This window comes from Anolis sagrei, chromosome X, assembly GCF_037176765.1.
Source record: "Anolis sagrei isolate rAnoSag1 chromosome X, rAnoSag1.mat, whole genome shotgun sequence".
Lineage (NCBI taxonomy): Eukaryota > Metazoa > Chordata > Lepidosauria > Squamata > Dactyloidae > Anolis > Anolis sagrei.
Genome location: NC_090034.1, coordinates 12,032,569 through 12,052,047, shown reverse-complemented (window position 1 = coordinate 12,052,047; position 19,479 = coordinate 12,032,569). Strand labels below are relative to the sequence as shown.

Here is a 19,479-nt window from a genome sequence, read left to right as displayed (position 1 = left end):
TATATATAAAGGAAACTTTATATATATATATTCACACACACCTGCTTAGTTTCCCTATATATATATATATATATATATATATAGGGAAACTAAACAGGTGTGTGTGAATATATATATATAAAGTTTCCTTTTATATATATATATATATATATAAAGTTTGCATATATATATAGGAAACTTTATATATATATATATATATATATATATATAAGGAAACTTTATATATATATATTCACACACACCTGTTTAATTTCCCTATATATATATATATATATATATATATATATATAGGGAAACTAAACAGGTGTGTGTGAATATATATATAAAGTTTCCTTTTATATATATATATCAAGTTTCCTATATATATATGCAATTAATCTCTTTCTCTAAAATATATAAATATCACAACTATATATATAAAGTTCCCTTTTGCCTGGGCACATAATCCCAGTGCCTTCCCCTTTAAGAGCCAGGAGAGTCCCATATGGCTCAATGTTGCAATGCCTAGCTTGCCTTGACCTGTCTCTTTTGCTATTTTTCTGGCACTCAAGGCCCATTCCCTTCCAACTCCCAGGGTCTTGCTTTTAACCCTCTCTTTGCTCTCTGTTTGCAGGAACTGGGGAGCTGTCAATCAACCCAGGCAAGGGCTCAAGCAGGGAGCTGTCAATCAAACCCCTCAAGGGGCGGGGCTTAATGGCTGTGGCTCCGCCCCCAACTCCTTCAGTCCCAGATGGGGAGCTCCAGGGCAGGCATGAGGAGCCACTCTCCTTCCTCGCCTTCCTGCCCAGGCATGCATCCAGCTGCATTTGCAAAGCCTAGACCCAGCTGAAGGAGGACTACAAATCCCATCCGCCTGCAGGGTTGCCTCTCCTTGGACTCTGCTGCTACTGCTGCTGTCACTTTAAGAAGGGGATCCCCCTCCATCCTCCCCTCCCCAGGTCTGTTCTTGCTCTGGGATCAATATAGAGGGATTAGCTCCATAAATATGTATTGGGACAGGGATAGTAAGAAAAGGGGGCTTGCAACAGAGCCAATTGATCTTATAATGTATTAAATATATTATATTATTATATTGCATATTTATATTATTATAATATAATACAAAATCAATTGTATTATGTTATAATATAAGTATGTAATATTATATTATATATAATAGTATAATAATATAATATAACATCAATTGACTCCATTGAAATATAATAGTATAATTATATTAAATATATTATATTATTATATTGCGTATTTATATTATTATAATACAAAACCAATTGTATTATATTATAGTAATATACATATGCAATATAATAATATAATATGAGATCAATTGACTATTGAAAGCCCCCTCTCCAAATATAATCGTATAATTATATTAAATATATTATATTATTATATTGCGTATTTATGTTATTATAATATAATACAAAATCAATTATAGTATATTATAATAATATAAATATGTAATATAATAATTTAATATAATAATATAATATGAGATCAATTGGCTCTGTTGAAAGCCCCCTCTCCAAATATAATCGTATAATTATATTAAATATATATTATTATATTGCGTATTTATGTTATTAGAATGCAAAACCAATTGTATTATATTATAATAATATATATATGTAATATAATAATATACTAATATAATAATATAATATAAGATCAATTGTATATTGAAAGCTCCCTCTCCAAATATAATAGTATAATTATATTAAATATAATATTATATTGTGTATTTATGTTATTACAATATAATACAATATAATATAATACAATATAATATAATATAATGCAAAATCAATTATGTATATTATAATAATATAAATATGTAATATAATAATTTAATATAGACACCCCCACTCCAAATATAATAGTATAATTATATTAAATATATTATTATATTGCGTATTTATGTTATTATAATATAATACAATATAATATAATATAATACAATGTAATATAATAATTTAATATAATAATATAATATAAGATCAATTGACTATTGAAAGCCCCCTCTCCAAATATAATAGTATCATTATATTAAATATATTATATTATTATATTGCGTATTTATATTGCGTTATAATACAAAATCAATTTTATTATATTATAATAATATATGTAATATAATAATTTAATATAATAATATAATATGAGATCAATTGACTATTGAAAGCCCCCTCTCCAAATATAATAGTATCATTATATTAAATATATTATATTATTATATTGCGTATTTATATTGCGTTATAATACAAAATCAATTTTATTATATTATAATAATATATGTAATATAATAATTTAATATAATAATATAATATGAGATCAATTGGCTCTATTGAAAGCCCCCTCTCCAAATATAATCGTATAATTATATTAAATATATTGTTATTATATTGCTTATTTATATTATTATAATATAATACAAAATAAATTGTAGTATATTATAATAATATAAATATGTAATATAATAACTTAATATAATAATATAATATAAGATCAATTGGCTCTGTTGAAAGCCCTCTCTCCAAATATAATAGTGTAATTATATTATATTATTATATTAAATTCCTTCATTATAAGATATTATATTATTATATTCGGAGGGGGGCTTTCAATAGAGCCAACTGGTCTTATATAGAAGGAATATAATATAGTAATAATAATATAATATAATATAATATATATAGAAGGAATATAATATAATATATTAATATAATATAATTATATTATAATATATAATATAGTAATATTATTATATTATATTCCTTCTATATAATATATTATATTACTATATTCGGTGGGGGGCTTTCAATAGAGCCAATTGATCTTATATTATAGTAAATACATGTTATTATTATATTACATTATTAAATTATTATATTAAGCATTTATATTACTATAATATAATATAATATGTAATATTATTATAATATAAGATATTATTATATTTGGGGGGGGGCTTCCTTTCGAAACGGATCCTATATGTTCTGTTATGTAATTTTATATTACCGTATATCTTTGGAGAGAGGGTCTTTATGTGTGTGTCTAGATACATAAATGTGTATGTGTATATATGTATATCTCATGCTTCTGGAGAGGGGACTTGAACCAACTGATCATAGAATTATACACACACACACACACACACAAAGATACAAATACACAAAGGGTCAAATGCTGCTAAAAATCACAATACATAAATAAATTATACGATATATACACACACACATACATACACACACACTATTAAGATGCAAATAACAAATACACAAGGGGTCAGACACTGCTTAAAAAATCACAATAAATGAATAAATATACGGTATATATATATACATACACTCACACACAAAGATACATATAACAAATACACAAGGGGTTAAACGCTGCTAAAATCACAATAAATAAATAAATTATACGATATACACACACACACTATTAAGATACATATAACAAATAAACAAGGGGTCAAACTCTACTAAAAATAACAATAAATAAATATACGATATATATATATATACACACACACACACACACACATACACACACAAACATGCACACACACACACACTATTAAGATGCATATAACAAATACACAAGGGGTCAGATGCTGTTTAAAAAATCACAATACATGAATAAATATACGGTGTGTGTGCATATATATAGAGACACACACACACACAATTAAGGTATATATAACAAATACACAAGGGGGTCAGATGCTGCTTAAAAATTAAAATAAATAAATATATGGCGCATACACACACACACACACACTATTAAGATATATATAACAAATACACAAGGGGTCGGACGCTGCTTAAAAATTACAATATATATATATATATATACACACACACACACACATGCTCACTATTAAGATATATTTAACAAATATACAAGGGGTCAGACGCTGCTTAAAAATTACAATATATATATATATATATATATATACACACACACACACACACACACATGCTCACTATTATGATATATATAACAAATACACAAGGGGTCAGATGCTGCTTAAAATTACAATATATATATATACACACACACACACACACACACATGCTCACTATTAAGATATATTTAACAAATATACAAGGGGTCAGACGCTACTTAAAAATTACAATATATATATACACACACACACACACACATGCACACTGAGAGTGGCGGTTAACAAGTGCAAATAATAAATAAATAAATAATAATAAATAAATTTAACTAATACACAAGGGGTCAGATGCTGCTTAAAAATTACTATAAATAAATAAATAATAAATGGCATATACACAGACACACACATACATACATACATACATACATACATACATACACACACACTATTAAGATACATATAACAAATACACAAAGGGTCCGATGTTGCTTAAAAATTGCAATAAATAAATATATGGCACACACACACTATTAAGATACATATAACAAATACACAAGGGGTCAAACGCTACTTAAGAAATCACTATATATATATGCATATATGTATATGTCTAAAACATTATATATATTTTTTTGCACAGAGGGGCCTTTCTCTGTCCAGAAAGGGGCCCCGTGGCCCCAAGTGGAAGGGCCCCACCATGATGAACAACCTCCCTTTCGAGGAGGCCTCTCTGGACGGGCTGGACCCCTCCTTGACGCTCCACGGATCCAGCGACATCGACACCGCGCTCCTCAGCGACATTGACGGTGGGTCTCCCTTTGTGTACCCCACTTTCTCATGCCTTGGGCTTCCTTTCCATGTGCATTGTGTCATGTGCGGAATCTGAGCTTTAGGTGCTTGCCCAATGCAGGATGGATTATAAATAAGAGGAGTGGATGATGGTTTTGGGGTCGGGGCAGAAGCACCCCAACAATTCCCAAAGTTGGATAGGAAAAGGCGTGTTGGGGCAACCTTTGGTGTGTTTTTTGCTCTTTCAAAGGAGCCCTTCTTGCATGGAAACGTGGTTTGAGCCTCCTTTAAAGAAAGAGAAGAAAGTGATGATGGGGACAATTTAATCCTCTCTCTTCATGCTGTTTAAGAAAGTAGTCCTATGATTAATATTAATATTATAATTATCATTGTCATTAGAAACCTCCTCCCTGCTGGGAAGAAAGGGAGATATATATCATTGTTGTTATTATTAGAGTGTATATCATTATTATCATCATTATTAGTCCTCCAGTTCCATGCTGTTTATGAGAAGTAAGTGAGCTATTCTATAATAATAATAATAATAATAATAACAACAACAACAATAGATGTGGGCAAAACGTCAGGAGAGAATGCTTCTGGAACATGGCCACACAGCCTGAAAACTTACAGCAACCCAATAATAATAATAATAATAATAATAATAATAATAATAATAATGGGATGCTATGAGTTTTCCGGGCTGTATGGCCATGTTCCGGAAGCATTCTCTCCTGACGTTTTGCCCACATCTCTGAGGATGCCTGCCATAGATGTGGGCAAAACGTCAGGAGAGAATGCTTCCGGGACATGGCCATACAGCCCGGAAAACTCATAGCATCCCACTATTATTATTATTATTGTTATTGTTATTATTATTATTACATTTGGGTTGCTGTGAGTTTTCCAGGCTCTATGGCCATGTTCCTGAAGCATTCTCTCCTAACGTTTTGCCCACATCTATATTATTATTATTATTATTATTATTATTATTATTATTGGGTTGCTGTGGGTTTTCCAGGCTGTCTGGGCCATGTTCCAGAAGCATTCTCTCCTGATGTTTTGCCCACATCTATTATTATTATTATTATTATTATTATTATTATTATTACATTTGGGTTGCTGTGAGTTTTCCAGGCTCTATGGGCCATGTTCCAGAAGCAATTTCTCCTGATGTTTTGCCCACATCTATTATTATTATTATTATTATTATTATTATTATTATTATTGGATTGCTGTAAGTTTTCAGGCTGTGTAGCCATGTTCCAGAAGCATTCTCTCCTGATGTTTTGCCCACATCTATTATTATTATTATTATTATTATTATTATTATTATTGGGTTGCTGTAAGTTTTTCTGGCTGTATGGGCCATGTTCCAGAAGCAATCTCTCCTGATGTTTTGCCCACATCTATTATTATTATTATTATTTGGTTGCTGTAAATCTTTCGGGCTGTTATGGCCATGTTCCAGAAGCATTCTCTCCTGATGTTTCAACTGCATCAATGGCAGAGATTGTGAGGTCTGATGTAATATAACAGCTCACTTACTTCTCACAACCTCTGAGGATGCCTGCCATAGATGTGGGCGAAATGTCAGGAGAGAATGCTTCTGGAACATGGCCATACAGCCCGAAAAATTTGCAGCAACCCAGTGATTCCAGCTATGAAATCCTTCGACAACACATTATTTTATTGTGGAGAAGCAGCAGCTTGAAAACTTGCTGGTGGCAAGGAGTGTTTCTCTGCCCCCACTCCACACACACACATGCACAGACACACACACACACATATTGTGATTGGTTGCCAGCCTCTTGCACCCGCCTCCTCTTCCTGGTGTGTTTGTGGGAAGGGGCTGACGTCACACGGTCGGGTTACTATCGGTCATTCCTTTCTCCGGTGACAAATGTTCCAGTGCTTTTTGCTGAAGCAGACGGCAGGGGCAATGTTTCATCATGGGGTTGCGCCATGCGCTGCAATGGGACTGCTAATGGCTAATAATAATAGCTTGGGTATGCCTCGTCTTGAATCCCCAAATCCTCCAAAACCATCCTCAAGAGGAGCACTTTTGCCTTCCAATGGTTCAGTGTGCACAAAATTATGCTACTACTACTACTACTAATAGTGCAGCTTGCCATACGCCTCAACCTGAAATTCGAAATAATGGATGGCTGAGACAGTGATGCTTTTGCTTTCCAATGGCTCCACGTGCACAAAATTATACTAGTACTACTACTAGTAGTACTACTAATAATAATGGTGCAGCTTGCCGTATGCCTCATCCTGAAATCCGAAATAATGGGTGGCCGAGAGAGTGATGCTTTTGCTTTCCAATGGTTCCATATGCGCCAAATTATACTACTACTAGTAGTAGTAGTAGTAATAATAATAATAGTGCAGCTAGCTGTATGCGTCACCCTGAAATCCGAAATAATGGGTGGCTGAGACAGTGGTGCTTTTGCTTTCCAATGGTTCCATGTGCACAAAATTGTACTGCTATTACTAGTATTACTACTACTAATAACAATAGTGCAGCTTGCCATATTCCTCATCCTGAAATCCAAAATAATGGGTGGCTGAGATAATGATGCTTTTGCTTTCCAATGGTTCCATGTGCACAAAATTATACTACTAGTACTACTACTACTACTACTACTACTAATAATAATAATAATAATGCTGCTTGCCATATGCCTCATCCTGAAATCCAAAATAATGGGGGGCTGAGGCAGTGATGCTTTTGCTTTCCAGTGGTTCCAAGTGCACAAAATTATACTAGTACTACTACTACTAATAATAATAGGGCAGCGTGCCGTATGCCTCATCCTGAAATCCGAAATTATGGGTGGCTGAGACAGTGATGCTTTTACTTTCCGATGGTTCCATGTGCACAAAATAATACTAATAGTAGTAGTACTACTAATAATAATAATAATAATAGTGCAGCTAGCTGTATGTATAATCCTGAAATCCAAAATAATGGGTGGCTGAGACAGTGATGCTTTTGCTTTCCAATGGTTCCACATGCACAAAATTATACTATTACTACTAGTAGTACTGCTATTAATAATAGTGCAGCTTGCCATATGCCTCATCCTGAAATCCAAAATAATGGGTGGCTGAGACAGTGGTGCTTTTGCTTTCCAATGGTTCCATGTGCACAAAATTATATTATTACTACTGCTACTGCTACTAATACTACTACTAATAATAATACTAATAATAATAATAATAGTGCAGCTTGCCTAATGCCTCATCCTGAAATCCAAAATAATGGGTGGCTGAGACAATGACGCTTTTGCTTTCTAATTGTTCGACGTGCACAAAATTATACTATTACTACTAGTAGTACTGCTATTGATAATAGTGCAGCTTGCCGTATGCCTCATCCTGACATATGGAAGGGACATTGATAAATGGAACAGAAGGTAGATGGATAGAACATAAGATAGGTAGGTAGGTAGGTAGGTAGATGCATGGATGGCCAGACAGACACACACCTTTAAGGGGCCAAAGGGGGTTGGACTGGATGGCCTTTGGGGCTCCCTTCCAACTGGTTGGCCATCTGTCAGGTAGGCTTTGATGGTATCTTCCTTTACTGCCCAATGAGGTTGGACTGGATGGCATTTGGGGCTCCTTTCCAACTGGATGGCCATCTTTCGGGAGGGCTTTGATGGTGTATTCCTTTACTGCAAATAGTGGTAGGGCTGGATGGCCTATGGGGCCCTTTTAACTACCATGTGGAATAATTTCACGGTGTAGACCAGGTAGGGGCAGACTCCTGGGGTTTTGGACTCCAACTCCCACAATTCCTAACAGTCTTTTGGTATTTGAGTTGTTTTTGTCACTGTGTTTTTCAGTGTTTTCATGAGTGATGGTCACTTGTTGGCCTGATAGATGTATTGTGTCCAAATTTGGTATCAATTCGTCCAGTGGTTTTTGAGTTCCGTTAATCCCACAAACGAACATTACATTTTTATTGATATAGACTAGCTATACCCGCCACACGTTGCTGTGGCAAACTTTCCCTCCCTTTTCCCCCTCCTTCTTTCTTTCACTCCTTCCTTCCCTCCTTCTTTCCTTCCTCTTTTTTCCCTTTTTCTTTCTTCCTTCTCTACCTGTTTCTTTTCTCGCTTCCTATGCTCTTTGGTTCCATCCTTCCTTGTCCCCTTCCTTCCTTCCTTCCTTCCTTCCTTCCTTCCTTCCTTCCTTCCTTCCCTCTTTCACTTTTTTATTTCCTTCTCTCCTTCCTTCCTTCTCTACCTTTCTTTCTTTCCTTCTCTCCTTCCCTCCTTCTTTCCCTATTTCTCTCCCTCCTTCTCTCTTTCCTTCCTTCTCCATCTTTTTTCTCTCCTTTTTTCCCTCTTTCTCTCCCTCCTTCTCTCTTTGACTCCCTTTCCCTTTCTCTCCTACCTTCTCTCCTTCCTTCTCTATCCTTTCTTTCCTTCTTTCTCTTCTTCCCTCCTTCTTTCCCTCTTTCTCTCCCTCCTTCTCTCCTTATTTCCCTTTCTCTCCCACCTTCTCTCCTTCCTTCCTTCTCTATCTTTCTTACTTTCCTTCTTTCTCTCCTTCCCTCCTTCTTTCCTCTTTCTCTCCCTCGTCTCCCACCTTCTCTCCTTCCTTCCCTTTCTCTCCCACCTTCTCTCCTTCCTTCCTTCTCGTATCTTTCTTTCTTTCCTTCTTTCTCTCCTTCCCTCCTTCTTTCCTCTTTCTCTCCCTCGTCTCCCACCTTCTCTCCTTCCTTCCCTTTCTCTCCCACCTTCTCTCCTTCCTTCCTTCTCGTATCTTTCTTTCTTTCCTTCTTTCTCTCCTTCCCTCCTTCTTTCCCTCTTTCTCTCCTTCCTTCTCTCCTTCTTTCCTTCTTTCCCTTTCTCTCCCACCTTCTCTCCTTCCTTCCTTCTCTAGCTTTCTTTCCTTCTTTCTCTCCTTACCTTCTTCTTTCCCTCTTTCTCTCCCTCCTCTCCCACGTTCTCTCCTTCCTTCTCTACCCTTCTTTCTTTCCTTCCCTCCTTCCCTCCTTCCTTCCTTCCTTCCCTATCTTTCTTTCTTTCCTCCTTTCTCTCCTTCCCTCTTTCTCTCCCTCCTTCTCTCCTTCTTTCCCTTTCTCTCCCACCTTCCTTCCTTCTCTATTTTTCTTTCTTTCCTTCTTCTTTTCCTTCTTTCTCTCCTTCCCTCCATCTCTCCTTCCTTCCTTCCTTCCTTCCTTCCTTCCTTCCTTCCTTCCTTCCCTCCTTCCCTATCTTTCTTTCTTTCCTCCTTTCTCTCCTTCCCTCTTTCTTTCCCTCTTTCTCTCCCTCCTTCTTTCCTTCTCTCCTTCTCTCCCTTCCTCTCCCACCTTCCTTCCTTCTCTATTTTCTTTTCTTTCTTTCCTTCTTTCTTTCCTTCTTTCTCTCCTTACATCCTTCTTTCCCTCTTTCTCTCCCTCCTCTCCCATGTTCTCTCCTTCCTTCCTTCTCTACCCTTCTTTCTCTCCCACCTTCTCTCCTTCCTTCCTTCTCTATCTTTCTTTCTTTCCTTCTTTCTCTCCTTCCCTCCTTCTTTCCCTCTTTCTCTCCCTCCTTCTCTCTTTCTTTCCCTTTCTCTCCTACCTTCTCTCCTTCCTTCCTTCTCTATCTTTCTTTCTTTCCTTCTTTCTTTCCTTCTTTCTCTCCTTATCTCCTTCTTTCCCTCTTTCTCTCCCTCCACTCCCGTTCTCTCCTTCCTTCCTTCTCTGCCCTTCTTCCTTTCCTTCCTTCTCTCCTTCCCTCCTTCTCTCCTTCCTTCTCTATCTTCCTTCCTTTCTTTCTTTCTTTCTTTCTCTCCTTCCCTCCTCCTTTCCCTCTTTCTCTCCTTCCTTCTCTCCTTCTTTCCCTTTCTCTCCCACTTTCTCTCCTTCCTTCCTTCTCTATCTTTCTTTCCTTCTTTCTTTCCCTCTTTCCCTCCTCTCCCACCTTCTCTCCTTCCTTCTCTACCCTTCTTTCTTTCCTTCCTTCTCTCCTTTCCTCCTTTCCCCCCTCCTTCTCTCCTTCCTTCCCCCTTTCTGTGTATGTGTTTTGTGTGTGTGTATGCATATATGTGTATATATGTGTGTGTTTGTGTATATATATGTGATTTTGCACATGCGTAGTAATTATTTGGGGTTTTGGGGGGTTTTAAGTCCCTTCTGTTGTGTTTTTCTGTGTTTGTATGAGTGATGGTCACTCGCTGGCCTGAGAGGTGCATTGTGTCCAAATTTGGTGTCAATTCGTTCAGTGGTTTTCGAGTTATGCTAATCCCACAAACGAACATTACATTTTTATTTACATAGATAATGATAGTTAATAATAATTGCCTGCCTCTGCTTACGACTCGAGGCAGAGCGCAGCAGGATTAAAACAGAGAGCTAATGCAAAACACTATTAAAATGCATAGAAGAAATGCACACGGGCGAAAATGCAGATTTAAATTATGCAAATACTAATATTAATAATGCTAATTATATGCTGCTTGGACCTGTATCTGAGACACGCCAAAATGGGTTCCATCTCTGCTTTCCATTGATGTAACGCACACACAAAAAGTGTGCAAAACCATTCCAAATAGGGAGTGTGCAATAAAGGGTTTGGACGCAGTGACACTCCGTGTATCCCTTTACTTTCTGGATGGACTCCCACCCAAATCCCAACCAAGGCCAGCCCTGCTTAGCATCGGAGATCAAGAGTCAGCCATATGGCCTTGATTTGTCGCCCAAGGGAAGCCTGCCCAAAGTTGTCATCCGAAAGACAAACACACCTTTGAATATATTTATCTTCTGGGATAACTTGGAGTCAGACTCCAGGCGGAGACGTTGACCCGGGGCAAAGGGCCAATCCTGATTTGGAAAATGGGGCAGAGGAGAAAGGGACATAGGGCAGACACTCGGTGACTGGCAGACGCCATGTTTGGGTGCCGTTGCGTCTCTTTCGTGTCTGAGTTAGTCCAGGGTTGTATTTTTATCCCCTTTCATTTGGGTCATTATTTTCCAGTTCCTTCAAATTATTATTATTATTATTATTATTATTATTATTATTGTTATTATTATTATATACAACAAGATCACTATGCTGGTTTTTGTATTCGATCACACCTCGGACCCTTCCCGAGTGTCTATGACTGTATGATATATGTGTGAACAATGCGTGCAGATCCCAGTAGGGTGGCCTTTTGCAGCTGACAATTTGTCAGCGCAGATTGTTTTTAAGTCCAGGCCAAGGTCTTTAGGCACTGCGCCCAGTGTGCCAGTCACCATTGGCTTGTCACAGAGTCTTTGCAGTTCGATCTTTAAATCCTCGTATCATGTAAGCTTTTCGAGTTGCTTCTTGTCAATTCTGCTGAGATTGCAACATCAACAATCCATACTTTGTGTTGTTGTTGTTGTTGTTGTTGTTATTCTGTTTCTACCCTGCGTCCATCTCTTAATCAATATCTGAGAATTAGAGTGCATCGACACTGTAGCATCAATGCAGTTTGGCACCGCCTGAACGGCCCTGGCTCCATGTTATGGGATCCTGGGTGTTTTAGTTTGCCCTACAGAGAAGGCTGCAGACCTTATTATTATTATTATTATTATTATTATTATTATTATAATATACAAGAAGATCACTATGCTGGTTTTTGTATTGGATCACACCTCGGACCCTTCCCAAGTGTCTACGACTGTATGATGTATGTGTGAACAATGCGTGCAGATCCAAGTAGGGTGGCCTTTTGCAGCTGTCAATTTGTCAGCGTCGATTGTTTTTAAGTCCAGGCCAAGGTCTTTAGGCACTGCGCCCAGTGTGCCAATCACCATTGGCTTGTCACAGAGTCTTTGCAGTTCGATCTTTAAATCCTCGTATCATGTAAGCCTTTCAAGTTGCTTCTCATCAATTCTGCTGTCGCCTGGGATTGCAACATTGACAATCCATACTTTGTGTTGTTGTTGTTATTCTGTTTCTACCCTGCGTCCATCTCTTAATCAATATCTGAGAATTAGAGTCCATTGACACTTTAGCATTGATGCAGTTTCATTTGGGTCATTTTATTCCAGTTTCTTCAAATTATTATTATTATTATTATTATTATTATTATTATTATATACAACAAGATCACTATGCTGGTTTTTGTATTCAATCTCACCTCAGACCCTTCCTGAGTGTCTACGACTGTATGATATATGTGTGAACAAGTAGGGTGGCCTTTTGCAGCTGTCAGATGGCAATTTGTCAGTGCCAATTGTTTTTAAGTCCAGGCCAAGGTCTTTAGGCACTGCGCCCAGTGTGCCAATCACCATTGGGACCCCCTTGACTGGCTTGTGCGAGAGTCTTTGCAGTTCAATCTTTAAACCCTCATATCATGCTTCTTGTCAATTTTGCTGTCGCCTGGAATTGCAACATCAACAATCCATACTTTGTGTTGTTGTTGTTGTTATTCTGTTTCTACCCTGCGTCCATCTCTTAATCAATATCTGAGAATTAGCGTGCATTGACACTGTAGCTTCGATGCAGTTTGGCACCGCTTGAACGGCCCTGGCTCCCTATTATGGGATCCTGGGTGTTGTAGTTTGCCCTACAGAGAAGGCTGCAGACCTTGCAAAACTACAACTCCCAGGATATGATCCCATTAAGCTATGGCAGTTCGAAGTGGTGTCAAATTGCATTCTTTCTACAATGTAAATGAACCAAAGATGTCATAAAAGGTTAATAAGGAATCCAAGTAGGGTGGCCTTTTGCAGCTGACAGATGGCAATTTGTCAGTGCCAATTGTTTTTAAGTCCAGGCCAAGGTCTTTAGGCACTGCGCCCAGTGTGCCAATCACCATTGGCTTGTCACAGAGTGTTTGCAGTTCGATCTTTAAATCCTCGTATCATGTCAGCTTTTCGAGTTGCTTCTTGTCAATTCTGCTGGGATTGCAACATCGACAATCCATACTTTGTGTTGTTGTTGTTGTTATTCCGTTTCTACCCTGCGTCCATCTCTTAATCAATATCTGAGAATTAGAGTCCATTGACACTTTAACATTGATGCAGTTTCATTTGGGTCATTTTATTCCAGTTTCTTCAAATTATTATTATTATTATTATTATTATTATTATTATTATTATTATTATTTAAAACAAGATCACTATGCTGGTTTTTGTATTCGATCACACCTCGGACCCTTCCCAAGTGTCTACGACTGTATGATATATGTGTGAACAAGTAGGGTGGCCTTTTGCAGCTGTCAGATGGCAATTTGTCAGTGCCGATTGTTTTTAAGTCCAGGCCAAGGTCTTTAGGCACTGCGCCCAGTGTGCCAATCACCATTGGGACCCCCTTGACTGGCTTGTGCGAGAGTCTTCGCAGTTCAATCTTTAAACCCTCATATCATGCTTCTTGTCAATTTTGCTGTCACCTGGGATTGCAGCATCGACAATCCATACTTTGTGTTGTTGTTGTTGTTGTTCTGTTTCTACCCTGCGTCCATCTCTTAATCAATATCTGAGAATTAGCGTGCATTGACACTGTAGCTTCGATGCAGTTTGGCACCGCTTGAACGGCCCTGGCTCCCTATTATGGGATCCTGGGTGTTGTAGTTTGCCCTACAGAGAAGGCTGCAGACCTTGCAAAACTACAACTCTCAGGATATGATCGCATTAAGCTATGGCAGTTCGAAGTGGTGTCAAATTGCATTCTTTCTACAATGTAAATGAACCAAAGATGTCATAAAAGTTTAATAAGGAAGAGGTTAGGCTGTTTGATTTTGCCTAATCCAACTGGGAAGTGAAATAGCAATAATAATAATAATAATAATAATAATAATAATAATAATAATAATAATATCCTTCCCCATCTGCAGCCTGCAAGGTCAGGATAGATTTAGCATAATGTGTGTGACATGTTGTGTATTTCCAATTGCTTTCAATGCTTTTAATAGTCTGTTTGTGTTAGCTTTAATACTATTTTAATATTCACAGTCAAAAACTTTTAAGTTGTATATTCTGTTGCTTTTTCACCTGTTTACTATTTTTGAGTCTCTTTTGGAGGAAAAAGCGATATATCATATACTATATATTATATAATATTATTAATATTATATTGTAATACATATAATATTGGTAATAATATTATAGTGTAATACAATATAATAATATATAATACAATATAATAATATACAATAATATTGTAATATGGTAATACTAATATATTAAATATGTTTACCGATAATATGTAATACTATATAAATATTATATTGTAATACATATAATATTGATAATAATATTATAGTGTAATACAATATAATACTAATAATACAATATAATAATATATAATAATATTGTAATATGGTAATACTAATATATTACATATGTTTACAGATAATATATAATAATAATAATATAATTGTATTTTATATATTATATGTAATATTACCAATAATAGTGCAATATAGTGGCACAATACAATATAGTAATATATTATACTAATCCTGTGCTATGCTAATAATATAATATATTGTATATACATATAATAGATTATATGTATATATACAATATACATATAATATATTGTATATATATATAGATTGCAGTGGGTTAAACCACTTAGCTGGTGAGGTTGCTGATCGAAAGGTCGCAGGTTCGAATCCAGGGAGCGGGGTGAGCTCCTGCTGTTAGCCCCAGCTTCTGCCAATGTAGCCATTCGAAAACATGCAATGTGAGTAGATCAATAGGTACTGCTCCAATGGGAAGGTAAGGTGCTCCATGCAATCATGCTGGCCACGAGACCTTGGAGCTGTCTACGGACAACGCCGGCTCTTCGGCTTAGAAATGGAGATGAGCACCAACCTCCAGAGTTGAACATGACTACATGTAATGTCAAGGGGAAACCTTTACTTTTACCTTACAATATAATAATATAATAATTGTATATTGTATATTACATGCAATATTACTAATAATATTGCAGTATAGTGGCATAGTACAATATAGTAATATATAATCCTAATATATTCATCCTAATATTGTGATACATATAATATTGATAATAATATTATAGTCTAATACAATATAATACTAATAATACAATATAATAATATATAATAATAATGTAGTATGGTAATACTAATATATTAAATATGTTTACCGATGATATATAATACTATATAACGATGTACTGTTTTATTATTGTATATTTACATATCATATATAATAATATTTAACAATATACTGTTTTGTTATTGTATATTTGCATATCATATATAATAATATTTAATGATATACAGTGTTATTATTGTAAATTTGCATATCATAGATAATAATATTTAACATTATACTGTTTTATTATTGTATATTTGCATATCATAGATAATACTATTTAACGATATACTGTCGAAGGCTTTCATGGCTGGAATCACTAGGTTCTTGTGGGTTTTTTCGGGCTATATGGCCATGTTCTAGAGGCATTTTCTCCTGACATTTTGCCTGCATCTATGGCAAGCATCCTCAGAGGTAGTGAGGTCTGTTGGAACTAGGAAAAAGGGTTTATATATCCGTGGAATGACAAGAGTGGGACAAAGGACTCTTGTCTGCTGGAGCTAGGTGTGAATGTTTCAACTGACCACATTCATTAGCATTGAAAGGCCTGGCTGAGCCTGGGGGAATCTTTTGTTGAGAGGTGTTAAGATGTGCCTGGTTGTTTCCTCTCTGCTGTTTTGCTGTTGTAATTTTAACGATATACTGTTTAACGGCGGAGCCCCCGGTGGCGCCGTGGGTTAAAGCACTGAGCTGCTGAGCTTGTTGATTGAAAGGTCGCAGGTTCGATTCCGGGGAGCGGCGTGAGCTTCCGCTGTCAGCCCTAGCTTCTGCCAACCTAGCAGTTCAAAAACATGCAAATGTGAGTAGATCAATAGGTACCGCTCCGGCGGGAAGGTAACGGCGTTCCATGCAGTCATGCCGGCCACATGACCTTGGAGGTGTCTACGGACAACGCTGGCTCCTCGGCTTAGAAATGGAGATGAGCACCACACCTCAGAGTCAGACATGACTGGACTTAATGTCAGGGGACTACCTTTTACCTTTACCTTTTACTGTTTAACGATATACTGTTATTTTAACAATATACTGTTTATTATTGTATTTTGCATATCATATATAATAATATTTAACAATATACTGTTTTATTCTATATTTGCATATCATAGATAATAATATTTGACGATATAATGTTTTATTATTGTATATTTGCCTATCATAGATAATAATATTTAACATTATACTGTTTTAATATTGTATATTTGCATATCATATATAATAATATTTAACGATATACTGTTTTATTATTGTATATTTGAAGTTGTAATATTTTTGATGGTGAGCTGCTTTGAGTCTCCATATGGTGTGATAAAGGGGGATATAAAAAAATAAATCAATAACATTATTATTATTATTATTATTAATAAGATAATGATGATGGTGATAATGATGTTGATGAAAATGTCCTTCCCCATCTACAGTCTGCCAGGCCTGAATAGATTAGAGCAGTGAAACTGTCTATATGGAGAGATAAAGTGGGATATAAATCAATAAATCAATAAATAATGATAATAATAAGCCAATGGGATTTTGGCCTGCATCAATAGGAGCATAGTGTCTAGATCTAGGGAGGTAATGCTACCCCTCTATTCTCTTTTGGTTAGACCACACCTGGAATATTGTGTCCAATTCTGGGCACCACAATTCAAGAGAGATATTGACAAGCTGGAATGTGTCCAGAGGAGGGCAACTAAAATGATCAAGGGTCTGGAGAACAAGCCCTATGAGGAGCGGCTTAAGGAGCTGGGCATGTTTAGCCTGAAGAAGAGAAGGCTGAGAGGAGACATGATAGCCATCTATAAATATGTGAGAGGAAGCCACAGGGAGGAGGGAGCAAGCTTGTTTTCTGCTTCCTTGGAGACTAGGACGCGGAACAATGGCTTCAAACTACAAGAGAGGAGATTCCATCTGAACATGAGGAAGAACTTCCTGACTGTGAGAGCCGTTCAGCAGTGGAACTCTCTGCCCCGGAGTGTGGTGGAGGCTCCTTCTTTGGAAGCTTTTAAGCAGAGGCTGGATGGCCATCTGTCAGGGGTGATTTGAATGCAATATTCCTGCTTCTTGGCAGAAAGGGGTTGGACTGGATGGCCCAGGAGGTCTCTTCCAACTCTTTGATTCTATGATTCTATGATTTGAAGTTGTAATGTTTTCGATGGGGAGCCGCTTTGAGTCTCCATATGGTGAGATAAAGCAGGATATAAGTAAGTAACTAAGTAAATAATAATAATAATAATAATAATAATAATAATAATAATAATAATGGTGGTGATAATGATGATGATGAAAATGTCCTTCCCCATCTGCCGTCTGCCAGGCCTGAATAGATTGGAGCAGGCATGGGCAAACTTGGGCCCTCCAGGTGTTTTGGACTTCAACTCCCACAATTCCTAACAGCCTACCGGCTGTTAGGAATTGTGGGAGTTGAAGTCCAAAACACCTGGAGGGCCCAAGTTTGCCAATGCCTGGATTGGAGTAATCAAAATGTCCCCACAAGTTCAGCTGCAGCAACAAAGGCCAATGCCATTCTGGGCAAAAAAAAATAAATTGAAATTGAAAATAAACCTTCCAATTCTGTGCTGATACAGGTTGAGTATCCCTGATCATTAAATAATCATAGAATCATAGATCAAAGAGTTGGAAGAGACCTCCTGGGCCATCCAGTCCAACCCCATTCTGCCAAGAAGCAGGAATATTGCATTCAAATCACCCCTGACAGATGACCATCCAGCCTCTGTTTAAAAGCTTCCAAAGAAGGAGCCTCCACCACACTCCGGGGCAGAGAGTTCCACTGCTGAACGGCTCTCACAGTCAGGAAATTCTTCCTCATGTTCAGATGGAATCTCCTCTCTTGTAGTTTGAATAATAATAATAAATAATAATAATATATTGTCGAAGGCTTTCATGGCCGGAATCACTGGGTTGTTGTAGGGTTTTTTTGGGCTATATGGCCATGGTCTAGAGGCATTCTCTCCTGACATTTCGCCTGCATCTATGGCAAGTGTCCTCACTACCTCTGAGGATGTTTGCCATAGATGCAGGCGAAACGTCAGGAGAGAATGCCTCTAGACCATGGCCATATAGCCCGAAAAAACCTACAACAACCCAGTCATGGGATTGGAAAGGTAACCCTTTCTTCCAGGCCTGAAGGAGCAAAGCTCTTGCATTTGACCTGGAGTAACCCCGCCTGGCTTCTGGAGGTGAGGAAAGGGTTAACCCGGGATGCCCTATAGTAACCCCAGCGCCATTCATTCACCTTGGAGGCCGAGCGGCGGCTCCTGATTGGCCGGCGGGGATCACCTCATGCTAAATCCAGTGATTCACAATTCCACCCTCATTCCGGAGGGAGGGGAGAGTCCTCCAAGTAAGCATAGACACATATTGATTGCACAATGGAGCCCCAGCTTGTCCAAAGACACACACTCAGGATATCAGAGCCAGGTTCTGCATGCTCTTAAGGCATCTCCAGAAGGCCTTGGCTGCTTTTCTATGTAGCCGGGTGTCGAAACACACACGGATTTGCTTTTGTGAGATGGGAATTCAGTTGCATTTTAGGACAGGACGTCGATTGCAAATCCCAGCATCCACTAGCCAATGCTGACACATGCTGGGAGTTGTAGTCCACCCACAATTGGAGGATGCACACAATTCCTGCTGTCAACAAATAATAATAATCTATATAAATAAAAATGTAATGTTCGTTTGTGGGATTAACAGAACTCAAAAACCACTGGACGAATTG

General features: G+C 37.1%; 1 protein-coding gene across 1 annotated transcript in view; it reads left to right on the top strand.

The window, feature by feature from the left end:
• The first annotated feature begins 533 nt into the window (after window positions 1-533).
• Window positions 534-19,479, top strand: part of LOC132781564 (sterol regulatory element-binding protein 1-like) — a 60,070-nt gene continuing 41,124 nt past the window's right edge. The window contains exons 1-2 of the mRNA XM_067473150.1: window positions 534-938; window positions 4,551-4,716. Coding sequence (XP_067329251.1) covers window positions 4,608-4,716 — 109 coding nt within the window. The 5' untranslated portion in view covers window positions 534-938; window positions 4,551-4,607. The remainder of the gene's footprint in view (window positions 939-4,550; window positions 4,717-19,479) is intronic.